The 15,732-nt window shown below is 40.2% G+C and overlaps 1 protein-coding gene across 1 annotated transcript in view; it reads left to right on the plus strand.

Annotated features, from left to right (window-relative positions):
• The window catches only part of LOC106876765 (AP-5 complex subunit beta-1), a 46,613-nt gene extending 32,111 nt beyond the window's left edge, over positions 1-14,502 (plus strand). The window contains exons 24-25 of the mRNA XM_089360809.1: positions 275-378; positions 14,202-14,502. Of these exons, the coding sequence (XP_089216935.1) occupies positions 275-378; positions 14,202-14,359 (262 nt within the window). The 3' untranslated portion in view covers positions 14,360-14,502. The remainder of the gene's footprint in view (positions 1-274; positions 379-14,201) is intronic.
• Positions 14,503-15,732: the final 1,230 nt, after the last annotated feature.

Below are 15,732 nucleotides of genomic sequence, written 5' to 3' on the forward strand. Positions count from 1 at the left end.
AAAAATATTTTGAGGGAGATTTGGCTGCTGTATCAAGCAAATGACTTCACAGAAGCTTCTTCAGTGGCTCATTTGGCCCTAATTTTAAAGATTTATTTACTACATTAAACCCTTTCCCTATATTGAATTTGATTTACTTTCTCAAAGTGAGTGGGATAAAACTGACACAGAATATTAAACATTAACCACTTCAATACCTCTATTTGAATTAAATTCAATTTGTAATTATATCAATATATGACATGGACATTTTAATTTTGACTTTTTTTTACAGCCTAGCAGCCCTCCAGTCTATCAAGATTCTGCCAATAAACCAGACTGGTTTGAAGAAACTCAAGGAATCAGAACTTAATCCCTACGTTGCTTATTGTAACAATGGTAAGATTGCCTAAAATACTTCATTTCATGTTGTTCTTTGATCACTTCGACACCTGACACGTGGTAAACTTGTGCACGTGTGCAGGTAATGCCAATTTGATGGAGGGAGCGAGCTAATGTACAGAAACATACATTTGATCACTATAAATATAATCGTTTGTGCAGATTGTTCAACAAAAACTGACCATTCATACATCATCTTTGATGGGAGATTCCATCATATGTATATATATATATAAGCAACAGTAACATCCACCCCTAGGGGTCAGCCACACTTAAGTGGCAATATACTACACTTTATCGTGCAGTTACTGTTAATACTTCATTTAGAGAATTAACATTGCTTATATATATATATATATATATATTCGAAGGTGGAGGTACATGGCGTAGAGGTTAGGGCGTCAGCACCATGACTGTAAGATTGTGGTTTCAATTCCTGGACCAGGCGACACATTGTGTTCTTGAGCAAAACACTTCATTTCACATTGCTCCAGTCCACTCAGCTGGCAAAAATGAGTAACACTGTGATGGACTGGCATCCCGTCCAGCTGGGGAACATATACGCCATTGAAACCGGGAAACCAGTTTAAAAGGGCGCATTTATATTATTTATATATTGGAAGGGCATCCAACTGTAAAAAACCGTGCTAAAACTGACCTCACCTGTGCTGGAGCCACATAAAAAGCACTCAATCCACTCTATGGGGTGGTTGGTGTTAGGAAAGGCATCCAGTTGTAAAAACTGTGACAAAACACACACAGAAGTCTGGAACAGTCTTCTTCCTGGCCAGCTCCTGTAAAACTATTCAACCTATGCCAGCATGGAAGATGGACGTTAAACGACAATGATGATGATAATATATATGATGGTGATGATGGTTGTCTACTCGTTAGATGAGCGTGACCATTGCTGACAGTTTAGTGCCAGTTCTACCTGTGCTAGGGTTTTAAGTTGAGTGCAGCTGGCACAACACCAAAGCGACTCTCATTAGCAATCCTGTTGCACAAAGTAGGTTTCAATATTGTGTTAGTAAAATAGTCAAGTTAACATATATTTATATGTGTGTGTGTGTGTGTGTGTGTGTATGTGTGTGTGAGTGTATATATATATATATATATATATATATATATATATATATATATATATATATATATATATATATATATTTATATATATATATATATATATAGCCTTTATATATTTGATTTTCTTTATATATTTGATTCTCTGTATTTAATACTCAATATTTCATATATTCAATAAGACATTCAACACTTCATTTCATTTTACCATTTATATTATGTTATATATTCCATATTCTATATCCCACATTAATTTTATAAGAATATAAATAAAACAAAAAATAGAGTTGGAACTCTTTTAAATAATATATTCCTCTATACACGATCATACAAAACCCCTTTGTTTGTATATATATTTTTTTAAAAATTTTTATTTTGTATATTTATTTTTATTTACACACACACACACACACACATATATCATCATCATCATCATCATCATCGTTTAACGTCCGCTTTCCATGCTAGCATGGGTTGGACGATTTGACTGAGGACTGGTGAAACCGGATGGCAACACCAGGCTCCAGTCTGATTTGGCAGAGTTTCTACAGCTGGATGCCCTTCCTAACGCCAACCACTCAGAGAGTGTAGTGGGTGCTTTTACGTGTCACCCGCACGAAAACGGCCACGCTCGAAATGGTGTCTTTTATGTGCCACCCGCACAAGCCAGTCCAGGGGCACTGGCAACGATCTCGCTCGAAAATCCTACAGGAGCCAGTCAGGCGGTACTGGCAACGGCCACGCTCAAAATGGTGCATCTCATGTGCCACCCGCACAAGAACCAGTCCAGGGGCACTGGCAACGATCTTACTTGGCTTGCCGGGTCTTCTCACGCACAGCCCATTTCCAAAGGTCTCGGTCCGTAGTCATCGCCTCGGTGAGGCCCAATGTACGAAGGTCTTGCCTCACCACCTCAGCCCAGGTCTTCCTGGGCCTACCTCTTCCACGGGTTCCCTCAACTGTTAGGGTGTGGCACTTTTTCACGCAGCTATCCTCCTCCATTCTCACCACATGTCCATACCAGCGCAATCGTCTCTCTTGCACGCCACAACTGATGCTTCTAATGTTCAGCTTTTCTCTCAAGATACTTACACTCTGACGGGTATTCACATTGACATTACACATCCAACGGAGCATACTGGCTTCATTCCTTGCGAGCTTACGTATGTCCTCAGCAGTTACAGCCCATGTTTCACTGCCATGTAGCATGGTTGTTCGTACGCATGCGTCATACAGTCTGCCTTTTACTCTGAGTGAGAGTCCCTTTGTCGCCAGCAGGGGTAAGAGCTCTCTAAACTTTGCCCAGGCTATTCTTATTCTAGCAGCTACACTTTCAGCGCACCCACCCCCACTACTAACTTGGTCGCCCAGATAGCGGAAGCTATCGACTACCTCTAGTTTTTCACCCTGGAATGAGATAGAAGTTGTTTCCTGTTTGTTTGCAGTCTTTATTGCACCTGAACATCTGCCACAAACAAAAACTAACTTGCTAGTTAACCTGCCTTTGATGTTGCTGCACCTCTTATGTGTCCATAGCTTGCACCGGGTACATCTTATAGAGTTACTACCTACTCCTTTTCTACATACTGAGCAGGGCCATCTACCTGAAGGGGTTTGTGTTTTATCTACCTTCCTACTTATTAGGATTTTGGTTTTAGCTAGGTTGACTCTAAGGCCCTTCAATTCTAGACCTTGCTTCCACACCTGAAACTTCTCCTCTAGTTCTGATAGTGACTCCGCAATTAGGGCAAGGTCATCAGCATAGAGGAGCTCCCAGGGGCAACCTGTCTTGAACTCCTCTGTGATTGCCTGGAGGACTATGGTAAATAATAGGGGGCTGAGGACGGAACCTTGGTGGACCCCTACCTCTACCCGGAATTCATTGCTGTACTCATTTCCAACCCTCACCTTACTGGCCGCATCTCTGTACATGGCTCGCACAGCTCTCACTAGCCATTCTTCTATCCCAAGTTTCCTCATTGACCACCAGATAAGGGATCGGGGGACCCTGTCAAAGGCTTTCTCCATGTCAACGAAAGCCAGGTACAGAGGTTTATCCTTGGCTAGGTATTTCTCTTGCAACTGTCTCACTAGAAATAAGGCATCAGTAGTGCTTTTACCTGGCACGAACCCAAACTGCATCTCATCTAAATTGATTCGCTCCCTAATTAGTTGGGCTATGACCCTCTCTGTAACTTTCATAACCTGATCTAACAGCTTGATGCCTCTGTAATTATTTGTATCTAAAGCGTCCCCTTTACCTTTGTAGCAGTTGACTATGATGCTGCTACACCAGTCATAGGGTATGACTCCTTCGTGTATCACCTGGTTCGTAATACGGGTGACTAGGCTATAGCCAACACTGCCAGATATTTTGAGCATCTCTGCAGTGATTCCTGATGGGCCGGGGGCTTTCCCGGTCTTCATACTCTTAATTGCTTTATCTACCCTGGTACTATCAACTCGGATAGCTGGTCCCTCTATTGGGTCGACATAAGGCAGGCTCTCTTTCTCCCATTCATTCTCTTTATTAAGCAATCTATCGTAGTGGCATCTCCAGACCTCTTTCTTTGCATCCTCATTTAATGCAAGCGTACCATCATCCATGCGAACACATTTCTCTCCTACAACATCACTATTCTCTCTCCTACACTGTCTTGCAACCCGAAATACCTCGAGTCTTTGGTCCTCACGGCGCAGAACATTGGCAAATCTTTCCTTATCTGCTTCCCCTCTGGCTAAATAAACCTGTCGCCTAGCCTCCCTTCTGGCACATTGGTACAATTCCCTGCTACCACCGTTCTTCCAGTCCTTCCAAGCTTGTTTCTTTTGTCTAATAGCCCTGTCTACCTCCTTGTTCCACCACCACGTTACTCTGGGTTGGGAGGGGACCTTACACCACCCACAAATCTGGTCGGTGGCTTTCAACAGGTTGTCCCGCAGAAATCTCCAATTGTCTTCCACGTTGTATGATGCTATATCCCCTTCTATTTCGTTAAATGCTTCAAGTAACTTGTCTCTAAGTCTCTGTCCGTTTGCAGGGTCTTTAAGCTTCCACACCCTTCTTCTCCAAGCCTGTCTAATTCTGGGCACCCATTTTGCCTTGATCCCAAAGTCGCTAACTACTAATCTATGTTGTGGGGTACATTCTTCGCCAGGGTAGGTTTTGGCATTTATAAGCCGCCCTCTTTCCCTATTTCTGGCGAGGATGTAGTCGATTTGGCTAGAGTGTCTGCCGGAGCGGTAGGTGACTAGGTGACTGGCAGGTTTCCTGAAGTTGGTATTGCAGACTATAAGATTGGTTGCATCACAGAACTCCAGCAGTCTGGTTCCCTCCTCGTTGCGGGAACCGAAGCCATAGCCTCCATGTATGCCATGGAAGCCCCCAGCACGACGTCCGACATGACCGTTGAAGTCTCCAGCCACAAAGAGAAGGTCCCTGTCACTCGTCGACGAGGTAGTTTGCAAGAGGGTGTCATAGAATTGGTCTTTCAGACCATCTGGTAGCCCAGGTTGAGGTGCATAGGCTGAGATGACAGTAGCTAATCTATGATGAAGCACTAGTCTGATCTTAAGTACTCTGTCACTTACTCTAACGACCTCGATTACCTTATCCACCCATTTCTCCGCTAGAAGTATTCCTACGCCCCCGACCCCGTCAGTGTTCCCTGCCCAGAAAATCTTGTACCTGTGTTCTTTGCCTGTGAGGAACCTTGCAGAACCTCCTCTCCATCTTACTTCCTGGATGCAGCACATATCTACGCATCTCCGTTCAAGCATCTCAACAATTTCACCAGATCTACCTTTCAGCGTGCCGACGTTGAGAGTGCCAATCCTAACAGTATGGGTGTTGGGGGTGTGGGCCTGTAGCCTGGGAAGAGGAAAAGCAGTGTCGTGTACCTGAAAAGAAAACTTGCAATTGGAAGAATTCATAAGCAAAACATTACCTACAACCTGCAAACATTTCTCAACCTTAATGCGCTACCCAAAGGTAGGGGAGAGGATGGCCAAGGCCACTAGATGGGTTCCGGGAGACAGCCGAGGTTGACAGGATGACAAAGGGATGAACTTCCGGTGGAGGGGGCGGGATGACAGAGGAATGAACTTCCGGTGGAGGGGGTGGGATGACAGAGGAATGAACTTCCGGTGGAGGGGGTGGGATGACAGAGGAATGAACTTCCGGTGGAGGGGTGGGATGACAGAGGAATGAACTTCCGGTGGAGGGGTGGGATGACAGAGGAATGAACTTCCGGTGGAGGGGTGGGATGACAGAGGAATGAACTTCCGGTGGAGGGGGTGGGATGACAGAGGAATGAACTTCCGGTGGAGGGGGCGGGATGACAGAGAAATGAACTTCCGGTGGAGGGGGCGGGATGACAGAGAAATGAACTTCCGGTGGAGGGGGTGGGATGGCAGAGGAATGAACTTCCGGTGGAGGGGGTGCGATGACAGAGGAATGAACTTCCGGTGGAGGGGTGGGATGACAGAGGAATGAACTTCCGGTGGAGGGGTGGGATGACAGGGGAATGAACTTCCGGTGGAGGGGGGGTGGCAGAGGAATGAACTTCCGGTGGAGGGGGTGGGATGACAGAGGAATGAACTTCCGGTGGAGGGGGTGGGATGGCAGAGGAATGAACTTCCGGTGGAGGGGGTGGGATGACAGAGGAATGAAACTTCCGGTGGAGGGGGTGGGAGGGCGGGTTACCGCCAGCGAGTAGAGAGGGCTCTTAATTGTAGATTTTAAATATTTGAGAGACAACAATGCATAAATCGTAATTTTTTTTAAAAGAGCAATGAATTCTGGGTGATTAGAATATAACGTAGCATGAATTTAGGAAGCTTAGAAAATGAATAAGCATGAATTTAAGACAACAACTGAATTCAATTGAATTTCATGGAGAGAAACAAGAAAGCGCAAGGTATTGAGATGTTTGAGGCCGTAAATAAATAAAAATCTCTATCTTATCTGCATCTTGGGTATTTCGTCGTAGTACGTCAGCTAGATAATTTAGAATGGGTTTCTCATTTATATATAGCCAGAACCTGAAGACCTTAAAGGAAAAACTACGAAGGGGGAGAGAGAGGATGGAGGGGTAGACAGAGGCATGGCGGGAGAAAAGATCATCATCATCATCATCATATATATATATAAAGAGAGAGAGAGAGAGAGAGAGGGAGAGGGGGGACCAGTCAAGCAGCACATCACGCTGTAATTCTTGGGCTGAGAAATCAACACTTAAAAGCCATAATTTTAAGGAGCGATAAGAATTTTTGAATAAAGGAAAATGGGTAGTGGTGGTGGGTAGGTACCGCCAGCGAGTAGAGAGGGCTCTTAATTGTAGATTTTAAATATTTGAGAGACAACAATGCATAAATCGTAATTTTTTTTAAAAGAGCAATGAATTCTGGGTGATTAGAATATAACGTAGCATGAATTTAGGAAGCTTAGAAAATGAATAAGCATGAATTTAAGACAACAACTGAATTCAATTGAATTTCATGGAGAGAAACAAGAAAGCGCAAGGTATTGAGATGTTTGAGGCCGTAAATAAATAAAAATCTCTATCTTATCTGCATCTTGGGTATTTCGTCGTAGTACGTCAGCTAGATAATTTAGAATGGGTTTCTCATTTATATATAGCCAGAACCTGAAGACCTTAAAGGAAAAACTACGAAGGGGGAGAGAGAGGATGGAGGGGTAGACAGAGGCATGGCGGGAGAAAAGATCATCATCATCATCATCATATATATATATAAAGAGAGAGAGAGAGAGAGAGAGGGAGAGGGGGGACCAGTCAAGCAGCACATCACGCTGTAATTCTTGGGCTGAGAAATCAACACTTAAAAGCCATAATTTTAAGGAGCGATAAGAATTTTTGAATAAAGGAAAATGGGTAGTGGTGGTGGGTAGGTACCGCCAGCGAGTAGAGAGGGCTCTTAATTGTAGATTTTAAATATTTGAGAGACAACAATGCATAAATCGTAATTTTTTTAAAAGAGCAATGAATTCTGGGTGATTAGAATATAACGTAGCATGAATTTAGGAAGCTTAGAAAATGAATAAGCATGAATTTAAGACAACAACTGAATTCAATTGAATTTCATGGAGAGAAACAAGAAAGCGCAAGGTATTGAGATGTTTGAGGCCGTAAATAAATAAAAATCTCTATCTTATCTGCATCTTGGGTATTTCGTCGTAGTACGTCAGCTAGATAATTTAGAATGGGTTTCTCATTTATATATAGCCAGAACCTGAAGACCTTAAAGGAAAAACTACGAAGGAGGAGAGAGAGGATGGAGGGGTAGACAGAGGCATGGCGGGAGAAAAGATCATCATCATCATCATCATATATATATATAAAGAGAGAGAGAGAGAGAGAGAGGGAGAGGGGGGACCAGTCAAGCAGCACATCACGCTGTAATTCTTGGGCTGAGAAATCAACACTTAAAAGCCATAATTTTAAGGAGCGATAAGAATTTTTGAATAAAGGAAAATGGGTAGTGGTGGTGGGTAGGTACCGCCAGCGAGTAGAGAGGGCTCTTAATTGTAGATTTTAAATATTTGAGAGACAACAATGCATAAATCGTAATTTTTTAAAAGAGCAATGAATTCTGGGTGATTAGAATATAACGTAGCATGAATTTAGGAAGCTTAGAAAATGAATAAGCATGAATTTAAGACAACAACTGAATTCAATTGAATTTCATGGAGAGAAACAAGAAAGCGCAAGGTATTGAGATGTTTGAGGCCGTAAATAAATAAAAATCTCTATCTTATCTGCATCTTGGGTATTTCGTCGTAGTACGTCAGCTAGATAATTTAGAATGGGTTTCTCATTTATATATAGCCAGAACCTGAAGACCTTAAAGGAAAAACTACGAAGGAGGAGAGAGAGGATGGAGGGGTAGACAGAGGCATGGCGGGAGAAAAGATCATCATCATCATCATCATATATATATATAAAGAGAGAGAGAGAGAGAGAGAGGGAGAGGGGGGACCAGTCAAGCAGCACATCACGCTGTAATTCTTGGGCTGAGAAATCAACACTTAAAAGCCATAATTTTAAGGAGCGATAAGAATTTTTGAATAAAGGAAAATGGGTAGTGGTGGTGGGTAGGTACCGCCAGCGAGTAGAGAGGGCTCTTAATTGTAGATTTTAAATATTTGAGAGACAACAATGCATAAATCGTAATTTTTTTTAAAAGAGCAATGAATTCTGGGTGATTAGAATATAACGTAGCATGAATTTAGGAAGCTTAGAAAATGAATAAGCATGAATTTAAGACAACAACTGAATTCAATTGAATTTCATGGAGAGAAACAAGAAAGCGCAAGGTATTGAGATGTTTGAGGCCGTAAATAAATAAAAATCTCTATCTTATCTGCATCTTGGGTATTTCGTCGTAGTACGTCAGCTAGATAATTTAGAATGGGTTTCTCATTTATATATAGCCAGAACCTGAAGACCTTAAAGGAAAAACTACGAAGGGGGAGAGAGAGGATGGAGGGGTAGACAGAGGCATGGCGGGAGAAAAGATCATCATCATCATCATCATATATATATATAAAGAGAGAGAGAGAGAGAGAGAGGGAGAGGGGGGACCAGTCAAGCAGCACATCACGCTGTAATTCTTGGGCTGAGAAATCAACACTTAAAAGCCATAATTTTAAGGAGCGATAAGAATTTTTGAATAAAGGAAAATGGGTAGTGGTGGTGGGTAGGTACCGCCAGCGAGTAGAGAGGGCTCTTAATTGTAGATTTTAAATATTTGAGAGACAACAATGCATAAATCGTAATTTTTTTTTTTAAAAGAGCAATGAATTCTGGGTGATTAGAATATAACGTAGCATGAATTTAGGAAGCTTAGAAAATGAATAAGCATGAATTTAAGACAACAACTGAATTCAATTGAATTTCATGGAGAGAAACAAGAAAGCGCAAGGTATTGAGATGTTTGAGGCCGTAAATAAATAAAAATCTCTATCTTATCTGCATCTTGGGTATTTCGTCGTAGTACGTCAGCTAGATAATTTAGAATGGGTTTCTCATTTATATATAGCCAGAACCTGAAGACCTTAAAGGAAAAACTACGAAGGGGGAGAGAGAGGATGGAGGGGTAGACAGAGGCATGGCGGGAGAAAAGATCATCATCATCATCATCATATATATATATAAAGAGAGAGAGAGAGAGAGAGGGAGAGGGGGGACCAGTCAAGCAGCACATCACGCTGTAATTCTTGGGCTGAGAAATCAACACTTAAAAGCCATAATTTTAAGGAGCGATAAGAATTTTTGAATAAAGGAAAATGGGTAGTGGTGGTGGGTAGGTACCGCCAGCGAGTAGAGAGGGCTCTTAATTGTAGATTTTAAATATTTGAGAGACAACAATGCATAAATCGTAATTTTTTTAAAAGAGCAATGAATTCTGGGTGATTAGAATATAACGTAGCATGAATTTAGGAAGCTTAGAAAATGAATAAGCATGAATTTAAGACAACAACTGAATTCAATTGAATTTCATGGAGAGAAACAAGAAAGCGCAAGGTATTGAGATGTTTGAGGCCGTAAATAAATAAAAATCTCTATCTTATCTGCATCTTGGGTATTTCGTCGTAGTACGTCAGCTAGATAATTTAGAATGGGTTTCTCATTTATATATAGCCAGAACCTGAAGACCTTAAAGGAAAAACTACGAAGGAGGAGAGAGAGGATGGAGGGGTAGACAGAGGCATGGCGGGAGAAAAGATCATCATCATCATCATCATATATATATATAAAGAGAGAGAGAGAGAGAGAGAGGGAGAGGGGGGACCAGTCAAGCAGCACATCACGCTGTAATTCTTGGGATGAGAAATCAACACTTAAAAGCCATAATTTTAAGGAGCGATAAGAATTTTTGAATAAAGGAAAATGGGTAGTGGTGGTGGGTAGGTACCGCCAGCGAGTAGAGAGGGCTCTTAATTGTAGATTTTAAATATTTGAGAGACAACAATGCATAAATCGTAATTTTTTTTAAAAGAGCAATGAATTCTGGGTGATTAGAATATAACGTAGCATGAATTTAGGAAGCTTAGAAAATGAATAAGCATGAATTTAAGACAACAACTGAATTCAATTGAATTTCATGGAGAGAAACAAGAAAGCGCAAGGTATTGAGATGTTTGAGGCCGTAAATAAATAAAAATCTCTATCTTATCTGCATCTTGGGTATTTCGTCGTAGTACGTCAGCTAGATAATTTAGAATGGGTTTCTCATTTATATATAGCCAGAACCTGAAGACCTTAAAGGAAAAACTACGAAGGGGGAGAGAGAGGATGGAGGGGTAGACAGAGGCATGGCGGGAGAAAAGATCATCATCATCATCATCATATATATATATAAAGAGAGAGAGAGAGAGAGAGAGGGAGAGGGGGGACCAGTCAAGCAGCACATCACGCTGTAATTCTTGGGCTGAGAAATCAACACTTAAAAGCCATAATTTTAAGGAGCGATAAGAATTTTTGAATAAAGGAAAATGGGTAGTGGTGGTGGGTAGGTACCGCCAGCGAGTAGAGAGGGCTCTTAATTGTAGATTTTAAATATTTGAGAGACAACAATGCATAAATCGTAATTTTTTTTAAAAGAGCAATGAATTCTGGGTGATTAGAATATAACGTAGCATGAATTTAGGAAGCTTAGAAAATGAATAAGCATGAATTTAAGACAACAACTGAATTCAATTGAATTTCATGGAGAGAAACAAGAAAGCGCAAGGTATTGAGATGTTTGAGGCCGTAAATAAATAAAAATCTCTATCTTATCTGCATCTTGGGTATTTCGTCGTAGTACGTCAGCTAGATAATTTAGAATGGGTTTCTCATTTATATATAGCCAGAACCTGAAGACCTTAAAGGAAAAACTACGAAGGGGGAGAGAGAGGATGGAGGGGTAGACAGAGGCATGGCGGGAGAAAAGATCATCATCATCATCATCATATATATATATAAAGAGAGAGAGAGAGAGAGAGAGGGAGAGGGGGGACCAGTCAAGCAGCACATCACGCTGTAATTCTTGGGCTGAGAAATCAACACTTAAAAGCCATAATTTTAAGGAGCGATAAGAATTTTTGAATAAAGGAAAATGGGTAGTGGTGGTGGGTAGGTACCGCCAGCGAGTAGAGAGGGCTCTTAATTGTAGATTTTAAATATTTGAGAGACAACAATGCATAAATCGTAATTTTTTTTTTTAAAAGAGCAATGAATTCTGGGTGATTAGAATATAACGTAGCATGAATTTAGGAAGCTTAGAAAATGAATAAGCATGAATTTAAGACAACAACTGAATTCAATTGAATTTCATGGAGAGAAACAAGAAAGCGCAAGGTATTGAGATGTTTGAGGCCGTAAATAAATAAAAATCTCTATCTTATCTGCATCTTGGGTATTTCGTCGTAGTACGTCAGCTACATAATTTAGAATGGGTTTCTCATTTATATATAGCCAGAACCTGAAGACCTTAAAGGAAAAACTACGAAGGGGGAGAGAGAGGATGGAGGGGTAGACAGAGGCATGGCGGGAGAAAAGATCATCATCATCATCATCATATATATATATAAAGAGAGAGAGAGAGAGAGAGAGGGAGAGGGGGGACCAGTCAAGCAGCACATCACGCTGTAATTCTTGGGCTGAGAAATCAACACTTAAAAGCCATAATTTTAAGGAGCGATAAGAATTTTTGAATAAAGGAAAATGGGTAGTGGTGGTGGGTAGGTACCGCCAGCGAGTAGAGAGGGCTCTTAATTGTAGATTTTAAATATTTGAGAGACAACAATGCATAAATCGTAATTTTTTTAAAAGAGCAATGAATTCTGGGTGATTAGAATATAACGTAGCATGAATTTAGGAAGCTTAGAAAATGAATAAGCATGAATTTAAGACAACAACTGAATTCAATTGAATTTCATGGAGAGAAACAAGAAAGCGCAAGGTATTGAGATGTTTGAGGCCGTAAATAAATAAAAATCTCTATCTTATCTGCATCTTGGGTATTTCGTCGTAGTACGTCAGCTAGATAATTTAGAATGGGTTTCTCATTTATATATAGCCAGAACCTGAAGACCTTAAAGGAAAAACTACGAAGGAGGAGAGAGAGGATGGAGGGGTAGACAGAGGCATGGCGGGAGAAAAGATCATCATCATCATCATCATATATATATATAAAGAGAGAGAGAGAGAGAGAGAGGGAGAGGGGGGACCAGTCAAGCAGCACATCACGCTGTAATTCTTGGGATGAGAAATCAACACTTAAAAGCCATAATTTTAAGGAGCGATAAGAATTTTTGAATAAAGGAAAATGGGTAGTGGTGGTGGGTAGGTACCGCCAGCGAGTAGAGAGGGCTCTTAATTGTAGATTTTAAATATTTGAGAGACAACAATGCATAAATCGTAATTTTTTTTAAAAGAGCAATGAATTCTGGGTGATTAGAATATAACGTAGCATGAATTTAGGAAGCTTAGAAAATGAATAAGCATGAATTTAAGACAACAACTGAATTCAATTGAATTTCATGGAGAGAAACAAGAAAGCGCAAGGTATTGAGATGTTTGAGGCCGTAAATAAATAAAAATCTCTATCTTATCTGCATCTTGGGTATTTCGTCGTAGTACGTCAGCTAGATAATTTAGAATGGGTTTCTCATTTATATATAGCCAGAACCTGAAGACCTTAAAGGAAAAACTACGAAGGGGGAGAGAGAGGATGGAGGGGTAGACAGAGGCATGGCGGGAGAAAAGATCATCATCATCATCATCATATATATATATAAAGAGAGAGAGAGAGAGAGAGAGGGAGAGGGGGGACCAGTCAAGCAGCACATCACGCTGTAATTCTTGGGCTGAGAAATCAACACTTAAAAGCCATAATTTTAAGGAGCGATAAGAATTTTTGAATAAAGGAAAATGGGTAGTGGTGGTGGGTAGGTACCGCCAGCGAGTAGAGAGGGCTCTTAATTGTAGATTTTAAATATTTGAGAGACAACAATGCATAAATCGTAATTTTTTTTAAAAGAGCAATGAATTCTGGGTGATTAGAATATAACGTAGCATGAATTTAGGAAGCTTAGAAAATGAATAAGCATGAATTTAAGACAACAACTGAATTCAATTGAATTTCATGGAGAGAAACAAGAAAGCGCAAGGTATTGAGATGTTTGAGGCCGTAAATAAATAAAAATCTCTATCTTATCTGCATCTTGGGTATTTCGTCGTAGTACGTCAGCTAGATAATTTAGAATGGGTTTCTCATTTATATATAGCCAGAACCTGAAGACCTTAAAGGAAAAACTACGAAGGGGGAGAGAGAGGATGGAGGGGTAGACAGAGGCATGGCGGGAGAAAAGATCATCATCATCATCATCATATATATATATAAAGAGAGAGAGAGAGAGAGAGAGGGAGAGGGGGGACCAGTCAAGCAGCACATCACGCTGTAATTCTTGGGCTGAGAAATCCAATCATAATTATATAGGGATTGACAGTAACCTGCTTCTCCAACATACTGAGAATTCAGAAATAGCAGTCAAAGAACTACTGATTTCAAAACTACAAATTATTACTCTAGATTGATAGCGATATTTTTGATACACACAGAACAAAAAACAGTAGAGAAGAGTAAAATTGACGATTCCCTGCCCTGCATATCTATATATATATATATATATATATCTAAGTTTTTGTTTCTTTTTTTACCATTTGCAGAGATGGTTCACTGTGCAATCTTCTTACCCCCTCATTACCATCTGCTGCTGAAGCTTAAATGCATGACAGACAGGACTGCAGTTTCAATCCTGACCGACTTCTGGCAGATTCTTCCCTCAGTCAACACTTACTTGGAATCCTTGCAAGATTTCCTCTAACAACCAGCGCTGTGATTCTTGTTTTTATTTTGTAATTTCTAATTTGGACAACATTTTTTTCATTTGGTTTATTTCTTGACAACATCTGGGACAACTTTGAATCTGTGTGTGTGTGCGCGCATGTGTGTATGTGTGTTTCTGTGTGTGTGTGTGCATATATCTATATGTGTATGTATATACCCATGTTATATGTATATATATCTGTGTGTGTAATTATGCATGATTATATGCAGTTATGTGTGTGTGTGAGTGAATACAAATGAGTATGTGTCTTTATATATATATATATATATATATATATATATATATATATATATATATATGTTTATGTCTGTATATATATTTTTGTATGTCTATGTACCTGTATGTCACTCTGCATTCATTTGTTTTTATGTCTGCTTTTCCATGTGAGCATGGGTTAGATAAATATATGATTCAGACTTTGTTTTACAGCTGGATGCTCTTCCTGTCACTAACCCTTAATTGTTTGACATTTTTGGATCTTGTGTTTCACACATCTTTGAAGGCGCAAAGCTAGTGGATGGTTTGTTGATGGAAGAAATGAAATCGATAACAAAACTGCTTTTTGCTGAACAATATATATATGTATGTATGTATGTATGTGTGTGTGTGTGTGTGTAGGTGTATGGCTTAGTGGTTAGGGGTGTTGCACTCATGATAGTAAGATTGTAGTTTCGATTTCTGGACTGGGCAATGCATTGTGTTCTTGAGTAAAACATTTCATTTCACATTACTTCACTCCACTCAGCTGGGTAAAGTGAGTAATACTGTAAAGGACCAGCATTCCATCCAGGAGGTTAATATATGCACCACAGATTTCAGGAAACCAACTTTGCAACCTTAAGGCTTGGGAGGGACTTTTGATCCCTTTTTTTGATGTATGCAAGTGTGAGAATATTTGCATGTGTATATTTATGTCTGTTTGTATTTTGAGTATGAATATAAACATATTGAGTGATGTAATGGTTAAATGGCTAAAACGACTTCTATTTTCTGTGCTCTCAGTTGAAGCCTTTGCAACAGCAGTTGGATATCTTGTACAGGGTCAAACTTGGTGATGGGAAGGCTGTTGGAGCATTTCAGCCATTGCATTTTCTTTTTTTAAATAATAAATCCAGTCCAAGACATGGTGAAGGTGTTTAGGATGTTGTGCTGCCGATTGTTGAGTGATGATTGTTGAATGATGATTGTTGAATGATGATTGTTGAGTGATGATTGTTGAGTGATGAATGTTGGGTGATGATTGTTGAGTGATGATTGTTGAGTGATGATTGTTGGGTGATGATTGTTGAGTGATGATTGTTGAGTGATGATTGCTGAGTGATGATTGCTGAGTGATGATTGCTGAGTGA

The sequence above is a fragment of the Octopus bimaculoides genome, chromosome 12 (genome assembly GCF_046866305.1).
Source record: "Octopus bimaculoides isolate indiv1 chromosome 12, ASM4686630v1, whole genome shotgun sequence".
Lineage (NCBI taxonomy): Eukaryota > Metazoa > Mollusca > Cephalopoda > Octopoda > Octopodidae > Octopus > Octopus bimaculoides.